The sequence below is a fragment of the Ursus arctos genome, unplaced genomic scaffold, assembly GCF_023065955.2.
Source record: "Ursus arctos isolate Adak ecotype North America unplaced genomic scaffold, UrsArc2.0 scaffold_13, whole genome shotgun sequence".
Taxonomy (NCBI): Eukaryota; Metazoa; Chordata; class Mammalia; order Carnivora; family Ursidae; genus Ursus; species Ursus arctos.
The window spans coordinates 24,854,613-24,878,279 of record NW_026622797.1 but is presented as its reverse complement, the minus strand read 5'-3'; the positions used below and the strand labels follow the sequence as shown (position 1 = coordinate 24,878,279).

The 23,667-nt window shown below is 39.8% G+C and overlaps 1 protein-coding gene and 1 long non-coding RNA gene across 3 annotated transcripts in view; one reads left to right on the top strand and one right to left on the bottom strand.

Moving 5' to 3' along the window:
• The window catches only part of LOC113259502 (uncharacterized), a 282,949-nt gene that overhangs the window by 25,817 nt on the left and 233,465 nt on the right, over positions 1-23,667 (top strand). The gene's annotated exons all lie outside the window — the stretch shown is intronic.
• Positions 1-23,667, bottom strand: part of TXLNB (taxilin beta) — a 43,367-nt gene that overhangs the window by 9,866 nt on the left and 9,834 nt on the right. The window contains exons 3-8 of the mRNA XM_026504910.4: positions 22,548-22,639; positions 17,288-17,458; positions 13,729-13,923; positions 11,766-11,885; positions 7,922-7,996; positions 1,632-1,724 (exon numbers count right to left, since the gene is read on the bottom strand). Coding sequence (XP_026360695.2) covers positions 1,632-1,724; positions 7,922-7,996; positions 11,766-11,885; positions 13,729-13,923; positions 17,288-17,458; positions 22,548-22,639 — 746 coding nt within the window. The remainder of the gene's footprint in view (positions 1-1,631; positions 1,725-7,921; positions 7,997-11,765; positions 11,886-13,728; positions 13,924-17,287; positions 17,459-22,547; positions 22,640-23,667) is intronic.

Below are 23,667 nucleotides of genomic sequence, written 5' to 3'. Positions count from 1 at the left end.
GCTCAATAGAGAAGCTAGATAAGCCTTGAATGGTTTTTAATTTTGATCATTTCTTAACCAAGTTAGTAGTTTAGAAACTTTTTAAAGTCATCAACCTCTTTAAGAATTTGATAAAATCTATGGAACCACACTCAGAGAAATGTAGTATGCACATCAATTGTGTGTGTGTGTGTGTACTGATTCTCAGGGTGGCTTTTAAAGTCTTTAAATAAATCCCAGATTAAAAATTCCTGTTCTAGTATTTATTTAAAATAAGTAAATACAGTTTTCTGCTCTAATATTTATTCTAAACGCTATAGTGAAAAAAGATTTTTGAAAAATGGATAGATCCAGGATGCCCGGGTGGCTCAGTCAGTTAAGCATCTGCCTTGGCCTCAGGTCATGATCCTGGGGTCTTGTGATCAAGTCCCACATCAGACTCCCTGCTCAGTGGGGAGCCTGCTTCTCCCTCTGTCTGCTACTCTTGCTGGTTGTGCTCTCACTTTCTCTTTCTCTCGGACAAATAAATACACAAATAAATAAAAAAAAAAGAAAAAAGAAAAATGATCTGTCCTGGAGTGGGAAAGCTAACAAATGTTGACCTATTTATGTGTGTTCACTGAATGGTGAAATTAATCATATAATTTTAAGAAAATGTTTTTTAAAAAAATTTATTAATTTTAGAGAGTAAGCAAGCGAGAGAGCATGAGCAGAGGGAGAGGGAGAAGCAGACTCTCTGCTCAGCAGGGAGCCTGATGCAGGACTCAATCCCAGGACCCTGGGATCATGACCTGAGCTGAAGGCAGATGCTTAATCGACTGAGCCACCCAGGCGCCCCAAGAAAATGTTTTTAAAAGGACATTTTGTGCACTTAAAAAAGGTTGATGCCAATGCATGTTAAGAAACACAATTCTGGTGCTGATTTTATTTTGGGAAAATATTGGATTGAATAAAATTTAGTCATTATGCCCAATAATAATATATAGCACCTCATATTTGTAAAAGAGTATAAGAAAGTTTAAAACCCTTTAAAATACATTAATTTATTTGAACTTCACAATCTTGTGAAGTAGGCAAGGGAAATGGTATCTTAATGTCAGATAAGAAAAATAAAGTTAGAGGGAAGTTAAGTGGACCGGCCGGTGCTACTTGAGGAGAGGCAGCACACCCAGCACTTGGATTTAGGCTTCCTTCTCATTCCAGACTCTGCCAATTATAACATACTACCTATATTCTCTTCTAAGAAGGAATGTATGAAATGGTTTTTCTACTCTAAAATTCTACTCTTGGATGTTTGTATGAAAGTTGTTTTTTCAATCTTTAAAAATTAGTTTTTAAAAAAATTTCAGTATAAACAATTTAATGTTAAATTGCTGGCTTTTTTTTTTTTTTTAGCTCTCCATGGGCTAGAAAAAGAAAATATTCTTTCTCAGAGTGAAATGTATCCTAGTGTTTTTGAACTCTTCCTGAGATTAATTCACCAGATACTTAGCATAAAAAAAAATACAGTCTAAATCTCATTTGCATGTATAAATGTTTCATTGCTTCATGAAAAGCACTGAAGTATCTTAATGAGAGAAAAATGAACTCAAAGGAGAATTGACTGTAAAATAGAAAATGTCAGGATTTTGTGGAGGATAAGTAATACTCACTTTATCCATTTCCTGTTTGAAAGTGGCAAACACCTCATTGCTTTTTGTTAGTGTGTTCTGGAACTCTTCAAACCTTCCAGAGTAGAGAGTCAGCTGTAAATAGGGGAAAGAATGGTTCTATTTTAGGGCTGCTTTCAGAATGCTTCCAGAACAAAACAGCATGTCATTGTTCATTATTTGAGAAGGAAAATGACTTAAAGGAATTCTCAATACAATGTTAGTAGTATGTTCATTTCTTTTATTTACTATGAGATCAACCTAAGTCAGTGAGTATAACTGAAGTACATCTTTAAAGCAAAATGAAATAAAAACATGTGTCATCGCCATTTCATTATATCATAACTTTTACCAACAAACTTTTATTGAGCGTTGAACATATGCACTGACTCCACGTACGAAAGCATTTAACACATGACTACTGTTTTTGAGAGACTCGCGCTCCTGATAGGAAGATAATCTCAAAGACAACTTGATTGTGGGACAGTGAATGCAAAGTGCCAAGTCCATTAAGTATAGTGCCAGTCAGAGAAGGAAGTGAGCATGGCAGGTGATCATGTGAGTCATGTTTTTGTGGAGAAGGCTAGGTTTGCACTGGGTAATGAAGGGAGTGAGAATGTAGACTAATGAAAAGAAGTGGTAGGAAAAGCGGACCAAACATGGGCGGCTGCCATTACACAGCTTGTGCCACACTGAGCAGCTGCCATTTACATTTTAGTCAAGTTGGTTTTGTATGTTTATGAATACAGTGTTCTAGCCAATAGCAATTAGATGTCCCTTTCCATCAAAATCAGTGTATTATTACCAATTTTCTACAGATGGAAAGGATGATTCTTGAGGAAGGAATGCCATTTCTAATGTGCATGCAGTATAAAACATCATATGGGTTAGTATTGGCAAGTGTGTGGCTCACCAGGGGAGAAGTGCCTTGTACCTCTATCTAATCCTTATTCCAAGGCTTGCATTTGGGGTGGGAATAAAGGAGGGCAAGGAAGGAGAGTGCGTTGCTAGTGACAGTAATGCAATAATAAAATCTTGCTTTTGAAAATGATTTTAGAATGGCATGCTTTGAGTGAGTGGAGATTTAATATGGGTGATACATGTTAGTAAAGCCTGCATTTTCAAACGCGTATTTGTACTGTTGAATGGCTGGAGCAGCTCCAACTCCTCAAATGGGCTCCAGATGACTAGCTGGTGGTACCTGTGACACTGTCATTTTGAAAGCAGAGAAAAACTACTGACTGGAAGCCAGTAGATTAGAGAATTCTCAGTCTTGGGGTGAGAGGTAGAGAGAGTATGGCATTCAACCCCCAAAACGCAGAGAATCTGCTTATCTAGAATGGCTTATTCTCAAATATTTTAGAATAGCAGAGATTTTACCACAGTAAACAAGAACAATGAAATGATAACATAAAACGTTTCCACAGGATAGATTTTCCAAAGAAAAGTCAAACAGCTGACTGTCATCTTGAAATCACACCTTAGCTTCATGAATATGTGACAGGGCAACTCTGGTGGCCTAAAATTTGTTTCTCATGATTCCTTGGCACAGAGATTAAAGAAGACTGAGTAAAGGAGCATCAGGGAAGTCATGGCCAGGAAAGTACCCCAGGCTTTTACACACACACACACACACACACATACACACAGAGTGCGTAAGATAATCCTTACTCATGAACTCATTATGTGCAACACACTCTTGACCTATCCTATTTCATTGTTTCATTTTTTCTCCCCAAAGTACTGGCTGGGATCCACTGAATTGATTTCAGGGCCCATGAGTGGGTCAAGCCCCTTAATCCCAGGATACGCTTCTATGGGACAAGCTACCTAGACTGCACATGATCTAGTGGTCTAGAGTGGGAACAGCTACTCGGGGCTGAGCCTCTTCACCTTCTATCACAAAATCCGTTCATTTGCATTCTGGGTCACATCTGTTAAGCTTCTTTTTCTGACTTTCTCTCGTTTCTTTTCCATGCTTCTAGTAATTTCTGCAGTTAGAGGACGGGGGCAGATACTCTGGTCTCCTGAGCAGGTCCTCCCAAACACGCTTTTGCAGCCCTGGAGTCACAGGCTGCCGACCGGAGGAGCAGGAATGGGCGCATGCGCCATCTCCCAGGCACGGTCTTGTCAGTTTCAGCAGGGGCAACCTCACCCAGCTCGCTCAGCTTCTGCCCTTTCTTTGGGCAGAATGCTCTTTCGGGTGTATACGTTGGGCAGATTTTGTTTCCCTTCCGCATGTTTTCTTGTGGCATGGAGAAGGCAGACACGCCCAGAGTGCCAGGAAGCGGTGTCTCATTTCATTACCACTTCGCCTGGCCTTTTTCTAGCGACCGTTTTTTTCTTCCCTCAACTTTTTTTCTTTCTTTTTAATTAGGGTAAATACATGTAATATAAGATTTACCATCTCAACTATTTAAAGTGCACAGTTCAGTATCGTTAACTCTATTCACGTTGTTGTGTAACTGATCTCCAGAACTATTTCATCTTGCAAAACTGAAACTCGACACCCATGAAACAGTTAACTCCCCATTTCCCTTCTAGAACTGTTTTTCATACTCAGCTTTTCTTCCTATTTGACCTCTTTGTTGTAGGTGGCAAAATCTGTGTGGATTATACTTTTCTCAGGTAACCAACTCTAGCAGTCTTTACTTATACTAACTAAAAATGGGCACTTCCTGTTTACTTCATGCATATTTGCTTGGTAGTACATTCCTTCTCACTAGTATGCTGATGTGATGCATGTTTGGTTTCATGTGTCATATCCCTGCTTTTATTTTGGTATTTCAGAGAAGCATGGAAGGGATATCCAGAGGTCACCCACAGTACTCCTGCCAGAGGCAGAGATAGAAGCAAAATATTCTAGGGTCAGTAATAACAACAATTGCCCCAACATTTTCACTTTTAAGTGGGTGAGCAACACACACGTTCTTTTAATGGAGCACAGAATTTCAATTTCAAACATTCATAGCACATAGGAAACAGAAGCGTGTCCAGGAATTGTCTTAGCAAACTTGTGAGATTTGGTGTGGGAACAAGTCCAATTATAATAGTAGTTGCAGAGTTATCTCCTCTCATCCTCTATACAGAAGGTGAGAACCTCTAGGTTTAAAGGCTATGATTACTGTCTTTAACATTGTATTCGATGATCTTTCCCCTTGGGCTGTAGTTTTGTGGCCACATGGCTGCGTTGTTAGTCTTGCTGACTTTCCACATCTACCATCTTCATCCGTATCGATCCAATGAATACTCTATTTGTAGTGACAGTTGTATCCCATTGATCATTTCTGACATTTACTCTGTTGCCTTGGTTTGTATAATTGAGAGCCAGACATCTCTCCCTAAGTGAAAACCATGCCCCATACTGGCAAGCTCTTGTCGTACGGATGAAAGTGACTTCGTCTAGTAAAATACAATCTGTCCTTGTTATTTTCCTTGCTCAGACCATAGAAATGGGGACTTAAGACCTCTGCCTCCTACCACCCCACTCCTTTAAAGAAACTAAAAACCAAAGGAAGTGTTCAAGGGCTACACACACTAACCTGTGGTAGATTTTGTTTCTCAAGGTTTAAAGGTTTTAAAAATATGATGTTGCTACTTTTCAAGAGGAACTTTAAACATGATTACACATAGGGCTTGGGGGCCTTTATAGTCTTCTTGAAGATTAAGTTATTATTGGAGTTTTGAAGAGTGCCTTGAAGACAAGAGACAGACAAGGAAGGGTCCTTGCAGAGAGCCCCGCACGATGGAAAACAAAGCAGTGGAGGAGAGGGCAAGGTTAACCTAGCTTAGGGCCACACGGCTTCAACTCTGGAGTTCTCTGCATTCAAGAACTGGAGCTGGACAGGGTCTGGAGATCATCTTCTCCGGGAGTTCTTCAACTTTTTTGCAACTAAAGACTCCTTTTGTCTCATACATCCCTATGTAGATCCTCACCTATGAAATAATAGTTGTATTAGCTTATACACTAATTGTTAGCATTTTTATTAATATTGTTATCACTAGATTGTGAATTTATGCAGGGATTTTTGATTCTCTTATTGATTAGTATATCTCCAACACCTGGAACCTTGCCTAGCACTGAGTGAGTGCTCAATAAATATTGGTTGAATTAATTATTCTTCTTATGGGCCAGACATGGAGCTAAGTGCTTTGCATGCATAACTTGAAAACAAAATGCATATGTTATATATTCATTAACTCATTTTCCTTTTATAAACTTAACCAAACACGTGAATAATTGCCATCCATAGCTGCTGAGGGAGAGCTGATAAAATGTCAAAAACAACTATATCTTAGATAATAGCTGCCGCCTCATATGCTGTTATGTTTTGGAAATACTGAAAAGTGATGAGCCTCTTAGAGGTCGGAGAACTCCAGCTTGGGATCACTGATGCATTACAGTACTCTTATTTTACAGACAAAGAAATTTAGGTGTAGGGAGGTTCAGATGAATCGCACAGGGTCAGACAAATTCTGAGCAGAAGAGCCAGGACTCTGGCCTTGGTCCCTGGACTCAGTCCAGTATTGAGGGATGAGCGAGGAACATGGGCAAGTCTAAAACCCCTGGTAGAAGCTTTTTTGAATTTGAGGGGGTATTGGTGGGATATTGGATCACACCATTACATTTTATTCCACAAGTCTTTAAGGGCCTAGATTCTGATGCCAGCCTCTCTAGCCCAGAGTCTAATGGTATTAACCTACCCTTCTCAAGTTCATTATCACCGTGTAGTATAGAGGAGTAGAGATTGCTTGTCACAAATGATATGAAGAAGGAATATCTTCAAATATTGCCTATTGTACCCCTCAAAGCTCTGTGCTGCGAATGGGGCAAAGACGGAGCCAGGAGCCCTGCCCTGATTCTCTGGACTGTCTCCAAGACTGTAAGGTCACACCTCCTCTCCTCCTGCCAGCCTCTGGTTAGAGAGCAGCCACTGCCTACCACCTACCCCACAACCATGATGTGGTGGCTCTGTGACGACCTAGAGGATGATCTTGAGTTGTAACTCTAGAGTTTAGTCTTTTAACTCTGGATCCTTTGATTTTATGAACAGTAAGAAACATCATGCTTCAAATTCCTATATAATTAGTATTTAAAAATGATTTTGACGGGTTATTTTATATTACTGAGGGAAAATAATTATCATTGCATTCAGTTCACACATTGGAAAAGTCTGCTTTAGGAAGTTTAGATATGAAAATGTTACCTGTGTTTTTGTCTGCAGTGATAGGATTGGTGATTTTAAGTTTCTTATTTTTCTTATTTGCCTCTTTAAAAATGAACAAGTTCAGTGAACACTTGGTCATTTTTAAAGAGGCAAATAAGAAAAACTGAAACTTGTTCATTCATGTAAGGACCAAGTTTTTTGGTTTTGTTTTTTGTCATGAATAAGCATATAGCAGTCCGCACATGAACATTTACAAGTGAATTACCCAAATCTGAAATTAACACTGCCCAGCTTGGAAGGCTTGTGATTCCCTCACCTTCTGTGAGTTTATTTGCTCTCTGTGACTTATAGTCCTTGTAGCACTGGGACTCCTAGCAGGGGAGCCACCGCCCCTCTATAGCTCAGTCCCCGGACGCCTCACCTGGAACACAGCAGGGAATGTTTGCCAGAAGGGGCAGAGCCCCAAGGGCATGGGAAAGATGGGTAGAGGTATCTGTTGCCTGAGGCTTTATTCTTGAACCTGAGATATGAATTATTGCAGTCTCAGAACATACATGACATCGCAAAGCCAATCAAAATTGTTCCCTACTTGTCCGTCGTTTCTAGTCATTAACCACTGACAAGGCCAACGTCTGGTAGCATGAAAACTTTGGCACTGACTTTATTTTTCTAATTTCCTTTTGTTATAAATAACATCAAGCAAGCAAAGATATTCTAGGTGGTGCATTTGATCAGTTCACATTTTATTCTTATTTTAGTAGGGAAATGGGAGGAGAGTGAGGGGACGTATTTATGAATAGATAGGCAGGAACCCGGACACCAGCTCATTCTGATTGGCCATTTCAGGGCCCTCATGGTTATGTCAGCAAACCTTCTGACTGGATGTTGTTGTTGTTGTGGAGCATTTATTTTTCTTAGATATAATATTGTGCTTTTCTTTTTATTTTAAAATAACAAATAGGAAGTTAGTGTTCATTTCTAACTCCTGTACCCCCTGCCCCTGCCACACATAAGGACTGGTGCAGACTAGCTTTGGTTCACAGGCTTTTTACCTAGGAACAGTGAGGAGAGCGCGCCCCACGCATTGTTGTCCGTGTCCCCCCCCCCCCCCCCCCCCCCGGTCACCTGAGCCTGCAGGACTGTCTCTTGTTCCTTCAGCACTTTGGCCTGAAGTTTCCACTCTGCTGCCTGGTTCAGCAACTGTGAGGAGAGAGAATGCATGGAAAGACTGTCAAATTGCCCTTTACGTCACCATTTGAGGATAATTTGTGTATAAAACTTAATGACTTGCTAACTAACCCTCTTCAGTAACTTTTCGGGAAATTTGCTAAGTATCTAGGAAAGCTAAGAAAACAGCTAAACAGTTGAATTCTCCACTAAAAATTTGTGGTTCTAATGGATAAAAAAGAGAAAAAAAAAATCTGCAACTCAAGCATGAATCACACAAAATTTAACCTCCCACCAAATTCTGGAACGTTGTCTAACAATCCTGCTCAATCATCATTCAGCCTCTGCTTGAACATTTCCAGAACACCCCCATCTGGTTCATTGTTGTGAGCAGCTGTCCCTTTATAGTAAACTCAAAGTTATTCTCCTAGACAATGGTTCTCACCATCGCATGATCAGAATCTGCTAGGGAGCATGTTAAAATGCAGATCCCTCTCAAAGAATGTAAACTAGGAAGTACAGGGTGTGATTAAATTCTATAGTGAGAGCAAATCCCCAAGACGGTTTGGAGGTTGGTATTCTATGGATTAAATTTTGAGAAACACTGGGTTAGAAACTTGACCTATTATTCCAAATCTTATAGAAGATTTACCCAATAAGTCTTATCCCTCTTCCAAATACAACCAAGGCCCTCATATCAAAGATAGTCAGAACTGGGAGCTGGTAAGTTAAATTGAAAACATTGTTCTAGGCATAAAAATGACACACACATACGTAAAACATGTTATTTTGGGGGCGTCTGGGTGGCTCAGTCAGTTAAGCGCCTGACTCTTGATTTTGGCCCGGATCATGATCTCAGGGTCATGAGATGGAGCCCCTGCCTTGGGCTCTGCACTCAGCTGGGAGTCTGCTTCCTCCTTCTCCCTCTTCCTCTGCCCTTCCCCCAGTCTGTGCGCGCATGCACGCACGCACACGCGTGATCTCTCTCTCTCCAATACATACATATATACATACATAAATCTTTATAAAAATAATAAAACATGTTATTTTAACTTAAGATGTATGTTTATTTCTTGGTTTTGATAGAGGGCTTTGCTCTTTGTTTTGGGTATGGGTCTTCTGGTGGGAGTTCAGAGGAGCTTTTTGTTGTTTGTTTTTATAAAAATTATTTCCATGATGGACCACATAAGATTTATAATTTTTTTTTTTTTACATTTTAAACAATAGTACTAGAACCTGCAGACCTAAACATATTTGCGAAGAAGCTTGATTGGATAATTCTCTGGAGTTGTACAGCTTTCTCCTAGTCTTTTACAGCTACTCCCTTCTAACTTGACAATTGTTTTGTGCTATTTGCCTACATTTAGTCTTTCAAAGCATAGTTTTCGTAGAAACAACTCTTTCTTTTCACACATTTCATCAGTTTCTGTGTCATTCTGTTGGTTTTCATAATATAAAAGCAAGGGTAACTGAAAGAAAAGGTTTGGGAGCAAAGAGCTGTTTCTTGGTCAGTGCCATCTTACTTAACTTGGGAACCCATGTGTAGACACTCAAGTGGCTGTGTAGCCACAGGATTCAACATGCAGTGGGCATCTTTAGTGTGTTTACAGAGAGAATGGTGGACATCATGGATTAGTCTGGTTAGTCAATTAGGTGGCCATCAGTTTAAGAAGTTTCTAGTATATTTGAAGATAGGCTGATTTATATTTTCTTTTTCTTTGTTCCTGTTTTAAAAAATGTCCACTTTTTGTAATCAGAACAAAAAACAATAAAGTCATCATTTTAAAAAACTTGGAGGCATCTTCTTTTGTATTCAAGTTTATCTTTGTCACATGGCTCAACCTTTCCATTTGTAAAATGGGTTATATCTGTTCCTCTATGCCTCCCAGTGAGCAGTGAAGGTTAATTGTTGTAGGAGTGCAATCAGCTCATCCCATGGAGGGCTGAGGCAGCTGTGGAGTATAAGACCTGTAGGCTGCCCTCTGGCCATCTGAGCCCCTGCTTCACTGAGCAGGCTGAGGAGCCCAGTGGTGATGGGTGGTTCCCTGACAGAGAGGGAGGAAGGTGGCTGCCTGTTCTGCTTGGGATAAAGGAGCCCTCCAGCTCTGACTTGATATTTCACCACTTTCAGTAAGGAGCATCACAGCTGGAACCTGGGTAGGTGGCCAGCTTTGAAGAACTGAGGGCGCTACTTTTTTTGGACTCAAATCTGCTGCTTTGCTAAACCAGGGTAGGAAAATAGGGCAGCACGCTAGTTTCTTGCTAAGGCTGGGTCACCTCAAAACTGCCCCTACTCTTTGAAATGAAGCTCTGCCTAGTTATTCATTTGTCATGTCTCATGTTCTATATCAAAGGTACTGCTATCCTGAGGGGAGCATAGTTTGCCTAAGAGGATAATTATGCCAACAGTGGAGTATCAATGTTCTTGGATTCTGAATAATAATTAAATGCTTTGTTTCTTATTTTGAGAGCTAGGTTGTAGATGGATTTAACAACTTAATCTTTTTTATTAAGAGCCCATGGACTTCTGATTTGAGATCATCCAATGTCCATCAGGATATGTTCTCCAAAATTCGTCCTTTCCTTGCCATGTTTGAAAACAAAAGTTATTATTAAATTACTATTCTAACAAATTAAAGTGATTCTAGTCTGATTTTAGGTAATTGCAGAGTTCATGATCAACTGTTAAATGGCCAAATTTGAACGATTGGTCCACTGATTGCGTTTTAAATCTCTCTCCCCAGCAACAGATGCACACTTTGACTCATACCTCTGAAGCACACCTTTGAGTGTGACACACAAACACAGAGCTTAGCCTTTGGAGACAGACACACTGGAGATGTGACGTGTTGGAAGTGGGACCAACACGTCTTGCTCACTTAGCAGCGTGTGACCTTAAGTCGCAGATCTTCTATGAGCCTCAGTTCTTGCATCTGGAGAATGGCCCTGCAGCTGTTTTCGGAATGTTTGGGGTTAACGAGATGTCATTAAAAGCCACCACTCAGTTTCTTAAACCCCAAACTCAGAAATCATCCCTGACTTTTCCCTTTTCCCTTTCCTCACTGTCACCATCTTCAGTTCAGAGCACTGACTGTTGGTTTTGCACTGAAAATGTAACTTCTATCCATGTCCACCTCCCCTTGTCCACTGTCATGTCCCCAACCCAAGCCGCCATCATGCCTCCTCCAGATTGCTGCAGTAGGCACCTTGTCCCTCTTCAGTTCATTTTCCACCCAGGAGCCAAATTCATCTGTCAAAGATGCAAGGCAGATCATGTCACTTCCTTAGCTAAAACTGCCCAGACTTTCTCAGTATGTTTAGGATAAAATCCAAACTACTTTCCAAGTCTACAAAGCTATGCAATTTGGTCCCTGGTCACCCTGTCTACAATAGCCCCCTCCTTCTGCCCCTTTTCAGTTCCTCCTCATTTCTCTAGGAGCTCCGATTATTATCTGGAATTTTCCTTCTTTGTTTGCTTGCCTATTGCCTGTCTTGTCTTAGTTAGATTCTAGTTTCCGTGCTGGGACATGGCCTTCTTGATCTTGCTCACTGCTATCCCCCAGCACCTAGGATGCTGCTAAGCATAAGACAGGTGCTTGAAAGAGGTTTGTTGAATGGATGCGCAACGATTTTATATCAAAAACCACGTAGGTACAGTGCCTCCTGTGGGCTGGCCACTGTAGTTCTCTGGGGAAACTCAGGCTCCCTCCATCAGTCTAGTGCTCTGTGACTATGATCAAAAACAACTTTCTCAGAGGTTCTCTGACCCCCAGGCAGACCAGACAAGCACACTGATAAGTACATATTCCTTCTCTCGTTTGTGTTGCTCCTCAGCTTCCTTCATCATTTCTTGGGCCTGTTCCAGTTTTGCATCCACCAGCTTCTGCTGCAGTTCTCTGTGTTTAAATATTTTGTCCAGATGCTAAAGGAAAAGAAATGACACATATCAAGCTTGATTACTTATTGGTGCTGAGAAATGTAAGATAAAAAAGTAACATTGACACACATGTTCTCCAGGTTTTGAGATTTAAAGAAAAGGGAGGCGGGAAGAATAAATGCACTGGCATCACTTATGGCTTTGTATAAAAGTCACAAACTGGTGAAGTCCCCTGCATTTGGCACTATGCAAAGTGGTAGCTACATAAGGTAGAGGTGCGAGAGTTCAGTAATGTTAGCTCCAGAAGCTCCCAACTGTATGTGTCTAAACTTAGTAACCACTAGATAATGATGCTACTTATTATGCCAGATGGCAGACTGATGTATATTGCAGGGGCTACAGCACCATCACTCAGTATTTTGGCAATTTTTATGAATCTAAAACTGCTTTTAATCATATTCATACAATTTATCATAGTGAATTCTCTTCCACATTCTTGTCTCAAGGGTTGTGAGGCAGTTCTGGGGGACCAGCCTGTGGCCCAGGGTATGAGACTATGGGGGGAGCCCCCCAACTTCAACTCTGTTGCTCTGGTGGGCAAGACAAAGGCCAAGGGTCACAGATTAATTGCTATGCAAATGTGTTCCTGCCTCCTCTACATCTTTTGACCTCTCAACAAGCTTAGTGAAGAGAAGCTTCAAATTCTACTTCAGTGTAAAGAATTTCTTGGTAGTTAGGAAGTCCCATCACCAAGAGGACCTATGGAATTCTAGCCTTGGGGCTTGTCTAGAATCAATCTCAAGAATGTACAACTGGTCTACCAGGCCATTTTTATCTGGGATCTCTCTTAAGAGTATGGACATTTTTTTTTTTTCCTTTCTTAAGCTTCTTCCCTTTTACTTTTGCCTGAACCTCCACTCTGGAGTAGGACTGATCTCGGTGACAAGATAAAATGGTAGCATGGCATTTTGGCTTACTGTGAGGGGTTTCTTGATTTACCTAACTGCTGCTTCCTTGTGCTATTGGCTCAGTTTTTCTCTTGATAAAATCTTAGCATGTTGCCAACCGAGCCACTCTGATTATGTTCTGTGACATTTAAGGGAGACATTTAAAATTTGAGTGGGATGGGGTAAATAATATAATATATAAAAACCCTGAGAGGGCTTCTGGAATCTTAAAAATATATTAAATATTAAGATATAATTTTAGAATAATAAAAGATCCTCATAGTCTCCCTAATGTAAAATACTGAAAGCAAAACTCTTTTGGCTTTTGTGAATAAAAGAGTAAGTGATTTTGTAAGTAATTTGATATCAGCCTCTGCTTCCCACCCATATAATGTGGATATGGTATTATCTAATGGATAAGATTGTTGAGACAATGCAATAACATATTGTATGTAAAGTACAGTACTCAGCACCTTTCCTGGCACAAACTCAGCAGTGAATAAATAATACCATTAATATTATAATTATTATATTAATAATAATATTGATTTGCGGGGCACATATAGAACACAGACGGCTCATTTAGATGACATGATGATTCTTAAGAGGGAGTCTATGAGATGTTTCCTAGCTCTGTACAGAGTGTTTTTAAAAAGCTGAGAAATACTATTTTCAAGGGTAACTGTGCTCATGGCCTACTACTTCCTATTTATTGCCTTTGCTTTGCAGTGATTCCAGTTTCGAAGAAATCCCATATGGCTTTCAGCCAGGTATTTTGCAATACCACGTGTTTTTATTTTGGCTAGCAAAAGAAATCCAATCCTAAATATTAATCAATTGAGAGGGCTGGCCATAACTTTCTTATTAACCAAGTCCCCCACCTTCACAGCCCGATCTGGATCTATATATAGTGCCCCTAAGTTGTTTGATGTGGTTCTCACCTCCTCTCTGAGCTCATACTGATCAATGATGCTTTTCAGTTTCTCTGCAAGCTCTGTGTTCTCCTGACACAGCTTCATATTTCGCTCACTCTGCTGTTCAATCTGGCCCTGGATATCTGTCAGAGTGGTCTGGAAATGACTTGTGATCTCCTTCCTTTTCTCTTCTTCCTCTCGTGCCCGCTGAAGTGTTTCCTCCTGTGGATAAAAAGCAAAGTCTCTTGTTATGCTGGTTTACGTGCATCCAGGTTTATAGAACTCAGGGTTAGGTCAATGAAAGATCAGTGTGCAGGGTTAAGTAGGATATTTTTTCTCAGTTTTCTGGAGCTAACTTTGCTCAGCCCCAAAATAAATGTATGAGCAAAAGTTTCCAATGTAAATACACAGTTACTCAGAGCAGGTGCAATGAGGGCCTTGAAATTGATAGTTAGTGATGAATAGGCTTGTTTTAAAAATGACTGGTCTCCTGCTGAGTGCATATACTACACCAATTTCTAACAAACATGCAGTAACAGGGTTTTGATCTTTTGGCTGTGGCCTGGAAGAAAGGACACTCAGCTTTACTGACTGATGAGACAGATCCCATGTTGCCTTGTTTTGGTACAGAAAGAATAATAATAGATCTTATATTCCTCCATATTAAAAAAAAAAACCTATGCCATATTAACCACATAATTGTATAACCCAAGTTTTATAAATATAAGTGATCACAATATAAACTTTTCCTTAGTAAGAAAAACTTTCATCAGCAAGCTCGAAAAGGAAACGAAGATAGCTATAGATGAATTATAGCAATTCAAGAATGTAAAAAGAAATCTTAAATGCTGGATATTTTATTTCTGAAAGAACAATCAGCCCACATGTCACATAGAGTAATTGAAATGTTCAATATAAATTTTGAATCTGAAAGCGATTTTAAGTTTCAAATTTTCCTTAACTCTCAAATGAAACATCTAATTTTCCCCTCTTCTGCTTTGTTAACATATTCAAGAATTGGAAATTAACTTTTATATCATTTCTATTCTCTTTTCTCCTAACTCAAAACCCTCCCTTCATTGCTAACTACCAACAATGTGCCCAAATTTCCCCCATATCTATATTGAGAATTATTTGCTTTGTGATGATTCCTCTCATTCTTTTAGAATCAAAGGGTTTAATTTTGCTATATCATACCAAAGATAGAGACACTGCTGAAAAATGATGTAGACATTTTAGGATGCCTTTCAGTTCTGATTAATTGTTATTATGAAAGCTTGCTTCATGGTTGGCAAGTAAAATTATACTGCATTTACTTGCCCCCTGTGATCAAATTATGTAACAGGATTTTTAAAAAGAAATAATGATTTAAATAGAAGTAATTGTGCAAAGCCTTATTATGATAGTAGAATAATGTGATCAAAATAAAAGCTGATGCTAAGAATTATGCTCTGAAAATACATTAATTTATCATTAGGTATCCTCTTTCTTCTACAGTATTAACATATTCTCCTACTCCAATAGAACTCTTGATACCTGAATCATAATTAAGTCATAAACACATTTCTTCGGGGTATTGTAGGAAGTATCCACACTTCCTAATCTGAAGACATTAACTGAGATGTTATTTCCCTGATCTTTGTATGCTAACACTCACTATATATATTTCACTAAGCATGATTATAGCCATCTGCTAAGAGTCACTGAATATACATATGATAGTGGTTGTCTCCTTACTGCTCCAGCTTAGCTTAGAAGTCAGTAGGTCTTGGGGCGCCTGGGTGGCTCAGTCGTTGAGCGTCTGCCTTTGGCTCAGGGCGTGAGCCTGGCGATCTGGGATGGAGCCCCACATCAAGCTCCTCCGCTGGGAGCCTGCTTCTTCCTCTCCTACTCCCCCTGCTTGTGTTCCCTCTCTCGCTGGCTGTCTCTCTCTCTGTCAAATAAGTAAATAAAATCTAAAAAAAAAAAAAAAAGTCAGTAGGTCTTTTGAATTTGAAGCCTGATTTTGATACTTAATATATGCATACCCTTGGATGACTGATTTGGATTGCCAAGTCTCAGTTTGTTCAGCAATAAAATGGAGCTATTAACCCTTGCAAGGTTGTTATGAAGATTAAATAAAATAACATATGTAAGGCACTTAGCAAAGTCCTGGCATAATCATGATACTTTACTTCATTGTCCATAACTGGAGGCCATTAGTGAGGGTGTGTGGCTATACATATAGGGTCTCCTGCAACTTCCATCATTCTGTCTTCGAATGCTACCCAAAAAGCCCAAGCCACATCATCATCATCGCATTCTTAATTAGAGAGGTAGGGAGGGGCAGGGGGAGAGAGAGAATGTTAAGTAAGCTCCACACCCAGCCTGCAGCCCCACACGGGGCTGGATCTCAGACCCTGAGGTCATGACCTGAGCCAAAAAAAAGAGTTAACCAACTGAGCCACCCAGGCGCCCCATCGCATTCTTTAAATATCTTTGTTGATGATCTTTCCACTGTATCTGATTTAATTTTTATCTCCTTACAGTCTAACACTACTTATGTTAACACAGGGTGCTATCTACTTGAATATGTATCTCCAGTTGAGAATAATGCTCCCACCCCCAGGCCGCCATCTAACTTGCATTTCTGATTGTCCCTAATGCAATGATTGAAGAGATACCAGAAGTCCTTCCCCTACAACTTGTGATTTAAGAGTTCTAGTTCATCATGCTGGCCTTCCAATTCCCATCTGGAATATGAAGAGTCATGATTCTCTTCCAGCTTTCTTCCCAGCTCTGTTGTGCAAACTCAGCAGTGATCTTAATCTCTTTGCTTCTTAAAGTATCTCCTTTTATACACATGTAATAATAACTATCTCATGGAAATATTGGTGTCTAATTAATTATTGTTTGTCAAAAGCTTTAAGATCTTTAGCTAGAAAGGGGATTGTGGGCGCCTGCAGTATTACCTTGGAGAGCCTTGCATCTTGCTTCATTGAATGGAGCTAGTGCCTATGTGTAATCAAATTAGGCACACTGCTACAGGCTTATGCTGTAATTAATGAAACCCATGCAGACTGAATGAAGTGATCAGTCTATTATTTTTAGATTGAATAATTAAATCCGAAGAGCTTCAGTGTGTTTTCAAGTAGCTTCTTTTTCAGCTGAGTATTGACATTTTGGCTCTCAATCTTGCTGTCTAATGTTAGCTCTGTGTCTGTTTTTCTCGTGTGCTGGAGATTTCATTAGACTACAAAAACTGTTGAATTTTTACAAATTCATATTTTAAAGAGTGGAACTGAGTCTTACCTTAAAAAATAGAACAAACTTGAGGTAAGAAAAAGGCAAGGGGAATGGCAAATATTTTACTGGAAGCCTGCTCTGTGTCGGGTGCTATGGAGCACCCTATGTATATGACCTCATTTAATTTTTCCCTGGCTACACGGTGAAGTTGGTGTAATTCCCACTCTAGGGATGAGGAAACAGGCTTGGGGAGTTAAAATAATTTATTGAAGTTCAGAAACACGCTCTTTCTGAGTGGCAGAAGCCTGTGTCTATGCAGCATGCCAGAAAGTGTGTTATTCAGAACGGTGGTGATACATACCTTCAGGTTCTTGTTGTGTCTCTGCAACTCCCGGCATAGACTCTCCAGTTTGCTTCGAGCGAGGATAGCTCTGCTATGTTCGCTTTGTAACTGGTCCTTTTCTTTTTGAATTTGTACCTGTTTCTTTTGTAAGAGCTTTAACTTTTTTTGCTCAGTGCGATGCTCGTCCAGCTAGACACGAGGGGTGCAAACATAAAAGAAAATGGCAGGAATCGTTTTCCAGTTGATAGAAAAGTGAGCAAAAGAGGAAATACCTAAAGATCACTCTGTGGCTGTTGGAAACATTTTTGCTATCGCCACCACCCCTCTGCAATCAAATAAACTTCACAAATGGGACTTGTCGATACTTGTAGATATGGCTTTTAGAGTACATCATTTATAGGTTTTTCCTCATAGTTATAATGATCCCTTCTTACTCTGATCTTTTTGGTGGTTTAGAAATCGTTTTCTTTTTCTTGAGTCTATCCAGTGATACTGGTCAATCTGGAAGGGCATGTCTTGGAACCTGTAGGCTGTCAGAATTCATGATAATGCCTTGCACTGATGCAGTGGTCAACAGTATGTCTGCTTGGTTTATATTTTGTTCTCCCAATTCTTTCTCAAAACAAGCTTATAGCAACTATTTGAAAAAAAAATAGGAAAGCATAAAACAGCTTCCTGGTAAATGGAAGATGAAGTCTGTGGTTTGTGAAACAAGGGGAGAAGAGAAAGGACCTCTCGACTACCTACCATTAGTGATTTTCCACCAGGGCCTCAGAAGTAGCCGCTGCACAAGTCAACAGGGTGAATGGCAAGTGTCCATACCACGCCCTGCCCTCTGACCACCCCCACCCTCTCTGCTTATGGCCAATCAATCATGACACATGCTTTTGTCAGCCACAGCTGGGACCTTTTCTCACACTCCTCCAGCAGCTACCATGAAGTATTAGGGATGGCATGGAAAATGAAGCCTGTGGGCCATGAGATGTTCCATCTTGGGGTGCTACACTTCTGGGATAGAGTTGAAAGGTAAAATGTGGGACATCCGGTTAAATTTGAATTTCAAATTATTAAGAAATTAAATTTTAGTAAAAGTATTTCTAAAGTATTGCATGGGACACTTTCACTGAGAAAAAATATTGCTTACCTGAAACGCAAACATAACTGACTATTCTATATTTTTGTTTGCTGAATTTGGCGATGTTTGAATGGAATTCTAGTTCCAGTGGGGGGAGTTTGGGGATCAACCCCCAGAAGCCACCAAAGACTAGCACACTCCAGGCATATTGATCTCAGATGGACAGTCGGTGAGGCTGTAAACAAAGGGCAGCCCTAGCCCTTATTGGCTCAAGGGGAGGAAAGGCCCTTGGGAAACTGTTGGGGCTTCTGGGCCCCAGGTGTTCCTGATGCCTTGAAAAGCCTGATGCAAGTGATTATACACATGATATGAACCCTCATGTATGCCTCAATTTCCCTGTCTTGAAAAAGCATTTGTTCTTTCCGAATTAGCTGAACAAGACTGTCACACTTTCTTCAGTTCACATCTTATCTTCCTCCCTTCCTCCCTCCCTCCTGCCACACTAAAATGATCATTGCTGATTAAGCTGGAGATGTTCATACATGATATTCTATCTTCACATTTATGAGCAATTTTTATTTATTATTGAGAATTAGCATCAGGAAAAATTCTACCCGTATTACTATAAACATTGACTGAAATTGATTTCCTTCTTGAGGTTCAATTGGAAAATCATTGATATTTTATTATATGCTTCTCATGCTAACCTCCTATTAACAGGATGGATGAGTTTTTTCATTTTGCAGTATAGTTATATTTGTGCTTACATTTGGATTTTATTTTATTTTTTTTAGAGAGAGAGAGTGGGGGAAGGGGTAGAAGGAGAGGGAGAGAGAGAATCTCAAGCAGACTCCCTGCTAAGCACAGGGCCCCATGCAGGGCTCCATCTCATGACTGTGAGATCATGACTTGGGCTGAAATTAAGAGTCTTGGACACTTGACCGACTGAGTCACCCAGGCTCCGCCCCTTTTTTCCCAATTTTTTTTAATTAAAAAAAATTTTTTTTAGAGAGAGTATATTTGGATTTTGAATACCTATTGTCTCATTCTGAAATTTATGTATTGTTATTATTGTTATTGCCATTATGATTTAAACTTAATCCTTTGAAGATTAAATCACGTGTCAGGGTTTCTCAACCTTAGCACTTAGAATATTGGGCCCCATGATTTCTTGCTGTAGGGGACTATCTTGGGCATTGTAGGCTGTTTAGCAGTATCCTTGTCCCCGACCTAATGGATGCCAGTAGCACCCCCCACAATTGTAACATCCATAATATCTCCAGACAGACATCAACTATTGGCGCATAGTGGGCAAAACTGCCCCTGAAGGGGGGAGCACTGCCCCATATGGATTTACCTGAGCCCTAGGAGGAAGATACCCTACACGTGTTTCATAAGTTGGAAGAGATGACTTTGCTTGCCTATCAACCATGTAATGTTCTAGTTTTACTGCAAAGTCATACACATTTGACATTTAGCTAGGTCTATCTTGTATATGCTCTAAATAAAAACCCTTAACTTTCTGACAATTTTTTTAAGAACGTGGCTAATTTTATTCAAATACTTCAGGCTTGTGAATACATATATGGTTTCTTAATGAATGAAAATGAACATACTGCGACTGAGACAATTTCAGTCAAATACTTCCTGGCTTAGTGATTTGATGATGCACTTAAACACCACAGTGCTTCTGTACAATTGTAACAGGCATATTGGATTTTTTATCTGCTATTTTTCTTGCTCTCCCTTTTTTATTATTAAGTTAAAAAAGTAAAATTAATGCCAAGTACTAAATCAGAATAGTATTAGTGATTTGTTGTAACTACATTAAAACTGAGGAATCTTAGAAAAACTACTTCTTCCAGGTCATGTGGTATCTTTATTAATAAATGTATCCTTATTTATTAATAAAAACAATAGTAGGTAATATTACAGGATTCAGAATCTAAAAGGGTGAGTTAGCGAGTGTGGCAGTTTGATTCACACCTTTGAACTTGATGATTTATTCTATGTTAACACTTACACAGTGAACACCTTTTATATTAATATCTAAATCAGTGAGCAATGAAATAGGGTTTAGTCTCCAGGTAAAAGACTTAGATTATTCATAATTTTTCCTTTCTGAAAAGGAAATGTAATGGGTTTTTGGCCAGTTTTCTCCTATTCATTTTTTCTAGAATGATATTTTGGGTTTTAAAGTTTATTACAGGACATGATATAAATGCCAAAGTATAGTAAGTAAGGCTTGAATTGGGTAGGCTCTCTGGAAAGATAAACTCTGTTGGGTGCCTCCTGACTAGGAGGGTAAGTAGGTGGAAGGAGTTCCCAGGGTGAACAGCTGTGGCTCAGGAAGAAAATCTTGGGCAGACGGGAGAGGTGATGTTTTTCGGTTGTGCTGCTGTGGGCTGCAGCACCTCACATGGCTTCCTGTACGAGGCTGGAATGCTGCCCAGTCCAGCCAAGTACGGAGCATGGCACTAGAAACGAAACATGAATGGCTTTGGTAGAAGGAGGTAAATTGAAGGGGCAAAGGACGAACTATGCGGAAAAGGAGAAGGAGGATAGACAGGGTGAGAATGGGGGCCTTAATTTTGGGAAAAATATTTTTGAAACCTAACTTATTTTATGGCGCTGAAATTTCTCATGGACAATTAATAGCTCATGTTAAACAAGCTACAATAAAAACAAGTTGATACACTGATACTCACTTTATAAATTTCTACCATCCTTTTGGAAAGTACTATGACCATTTAAAAAACCCTTAACCAAACAAAAGGCATTCGTATTGTTTGATTCAGAAATCCCAATTCTGGATTGGGATCATACATCATAAAATGAAGGGGAAGGAACAGATCTAATGCATGACGATGTTCAGTGCAGCAATATTTGGTAAAGCAAACAGTGGAAGGAATCTAATGTCCCTAAATTAGAGAACCAGGAGATAATGGCCACTCCATTGGAAAAAGACATAACTGTTAAAACTCTTGTCCTGTGGTTCCTGTTTGTCCCTTTCTTCCTGTCACCTTGACTCATCCTCTTGGGCTGAACTGTCATGCAGTAGAGCCAGAGGGACTCTGAAACCCTGAGTCACTGGCTGGTTATTTAACTCTGCTAATACTTTTTAATTGTTTTTTAATCACATAAACCCCACATCGTGATGATACGAGAAATGCTGCAGACACAAGCAAACATATCTCTAATCCCATAACCTAAAACACAAACTTGGATTTATCCATCTTCATTCCCAGTTCTGCTATATATGCCGAGATAGTTTTATAACAATTGCTATCATAAGGTACATATATAATTTGGTATCTGGTTTTGTTGGCTCATACTACAGACACTTTCCCACGTAGTTAGTCTTTATAATTATATTTCGTAATAGTTAGAAAAAGAAAGAAAACAAGGTCACTTGTTAAACTCCACTCCATCAATAGGGATAAGATGAGGGGTTTGTGCGCCTGAAGCTCATTCAGTTTTGGAGGCTGTCTTTTAAAAACAAAACACAAAAACCCCCCAAAATTAAGAGAATTGCGTCCAGGGCCTCAGAGGGTCTCTGAGTGGCTTCCCTGCCTCCCAATGGCCCTATCCAGAGGGAGCCTGCCTGGGGGGTACCTAGAACTAGGCACAAAGCAATCCACATCAAACAGCGCCACAGTGGGGGTGGGGAGAAGAATGTAGATCACAGAGAACGAATGAATGGTTGAATGAATGAATGAATGAATGAATGAACAAATAAGAGTTTTCAAGACCAAATGAGAAGGTGTCATAAGCTGAAGGTAGGATAAACTCATCCCTCTGCCTTCCTGAGGGGGCCCGTCAAAACACCTAGGCACAAGAACTGAGTGAAAGTTTGCCTTTAGGTTGAGTATATTTCTGTTTTATTTCAAACTCAAAAAGAACTTTAAAATATCTGCAATTTTCAATGATCTCTAATTCTCTCTTCTATTCCCCAAATTATACTTAGAATTGTGCAGAGTAGACTCCAACTCTATCCTCTTTCATTGTTGTGCTGTTTTTTCCTCAGTTTTTGTTTCTTTTTCCTTTTAAAAAAAATCTGCTTTTATGGATTCTCGCTTTGGCTTGTGTGAGGTGACCAGCTATGGTCTCTAATGAGGTACCTGAAAAATGAATGGCCTCCTTTTCTCAGCTCTAACCAGAGCCTGAATCTTTCTGACACAAGGAGCTAATCAGAGATCTTACCAATTCAGCATACTTCTTGAATAAAAAATCAAGTTTTTCTTCAGGTGTTTGCAGCTTCTTCAGATTTTGCATTAGCAGGTTGGCTTCTTTGCCTTCAAAGAAAACAAAAACCATAAAGACACTTAGAAAAATGTTTTAAATGTTTTGAAAATATTCAAAAGAATAAAAAATGCTGACTTTATATAAGAATAAGTCACCCATTTTTCCGCGCTGATTAATTAAAAAAATGAAGCAGAGCAGCCAATCAAAACTTCTGACTCCCACCTAACTGCCAGCGTTGACACATGCAGTTCTAGAATTCCAGGCCAAAGCACAGAAACTTGACAGTTTAGTCTGCCATTTTTGGGCTTTGGTTTTGTTCTTTTAGTACCTTTCTTTCTCTCTTTTTTGGTGGGAACCAATTGTCTTGTTTCTGTGCATGAATGCATTCCATAACGTTTGGGTCAGAATGTTCTGCTCATATTTCCTACCTAGCAGAGAATAAAATCAACATAGAAGGAAAACCAAGTCACGACATGGAGGGCCTTTTCCACAGGCCTTTTTGTGTCTCTGTGATAATGGGTTCAGCCTTCCTGGGCCTTCCTTCTTCCCACCCAGGCCTTAATCTTTGCTGGCAGGGACCTTTTCTGGTCCCACTTGGAGTTTATGCTACATTTTAAGACTCATCTGTTCATGATCATTTGATGGTGAATCTCAGATTCTTCTCTTTCCTCATTGTTCTTCCTTTTGTGTTCTTCACTCAGCCTCCCCATTTGCCTTTGTGTGGTCTTGGAAATTTTGTTTTCAAGTAGCCATTGGGCTGAGTGTTAGTGGGGAGGAAAAGGACCCTGGGGCCTGCAGGTACCACTGATGATATCTTTTCAGAGTCCGACAGAGGTGGAACAGAGTGACAGCCACTCTGTCTAATTAGAATAGGAAGGTCAAGCCACACAGTAGAGGCCACGTTTCCTGATATAAATCTACGTAAGAATATTAACAACTTTGACAATCTTTCCCCAAGAACAGGCATTTCCCTTTTGCTAGAATATTTGCTTTTATCCTGGAGAGGCAGATAAATCATGGAATTAGGCTTGCCAGATGAAATACAGGACATGGGACATGACTGTACTAAAAAAAATTT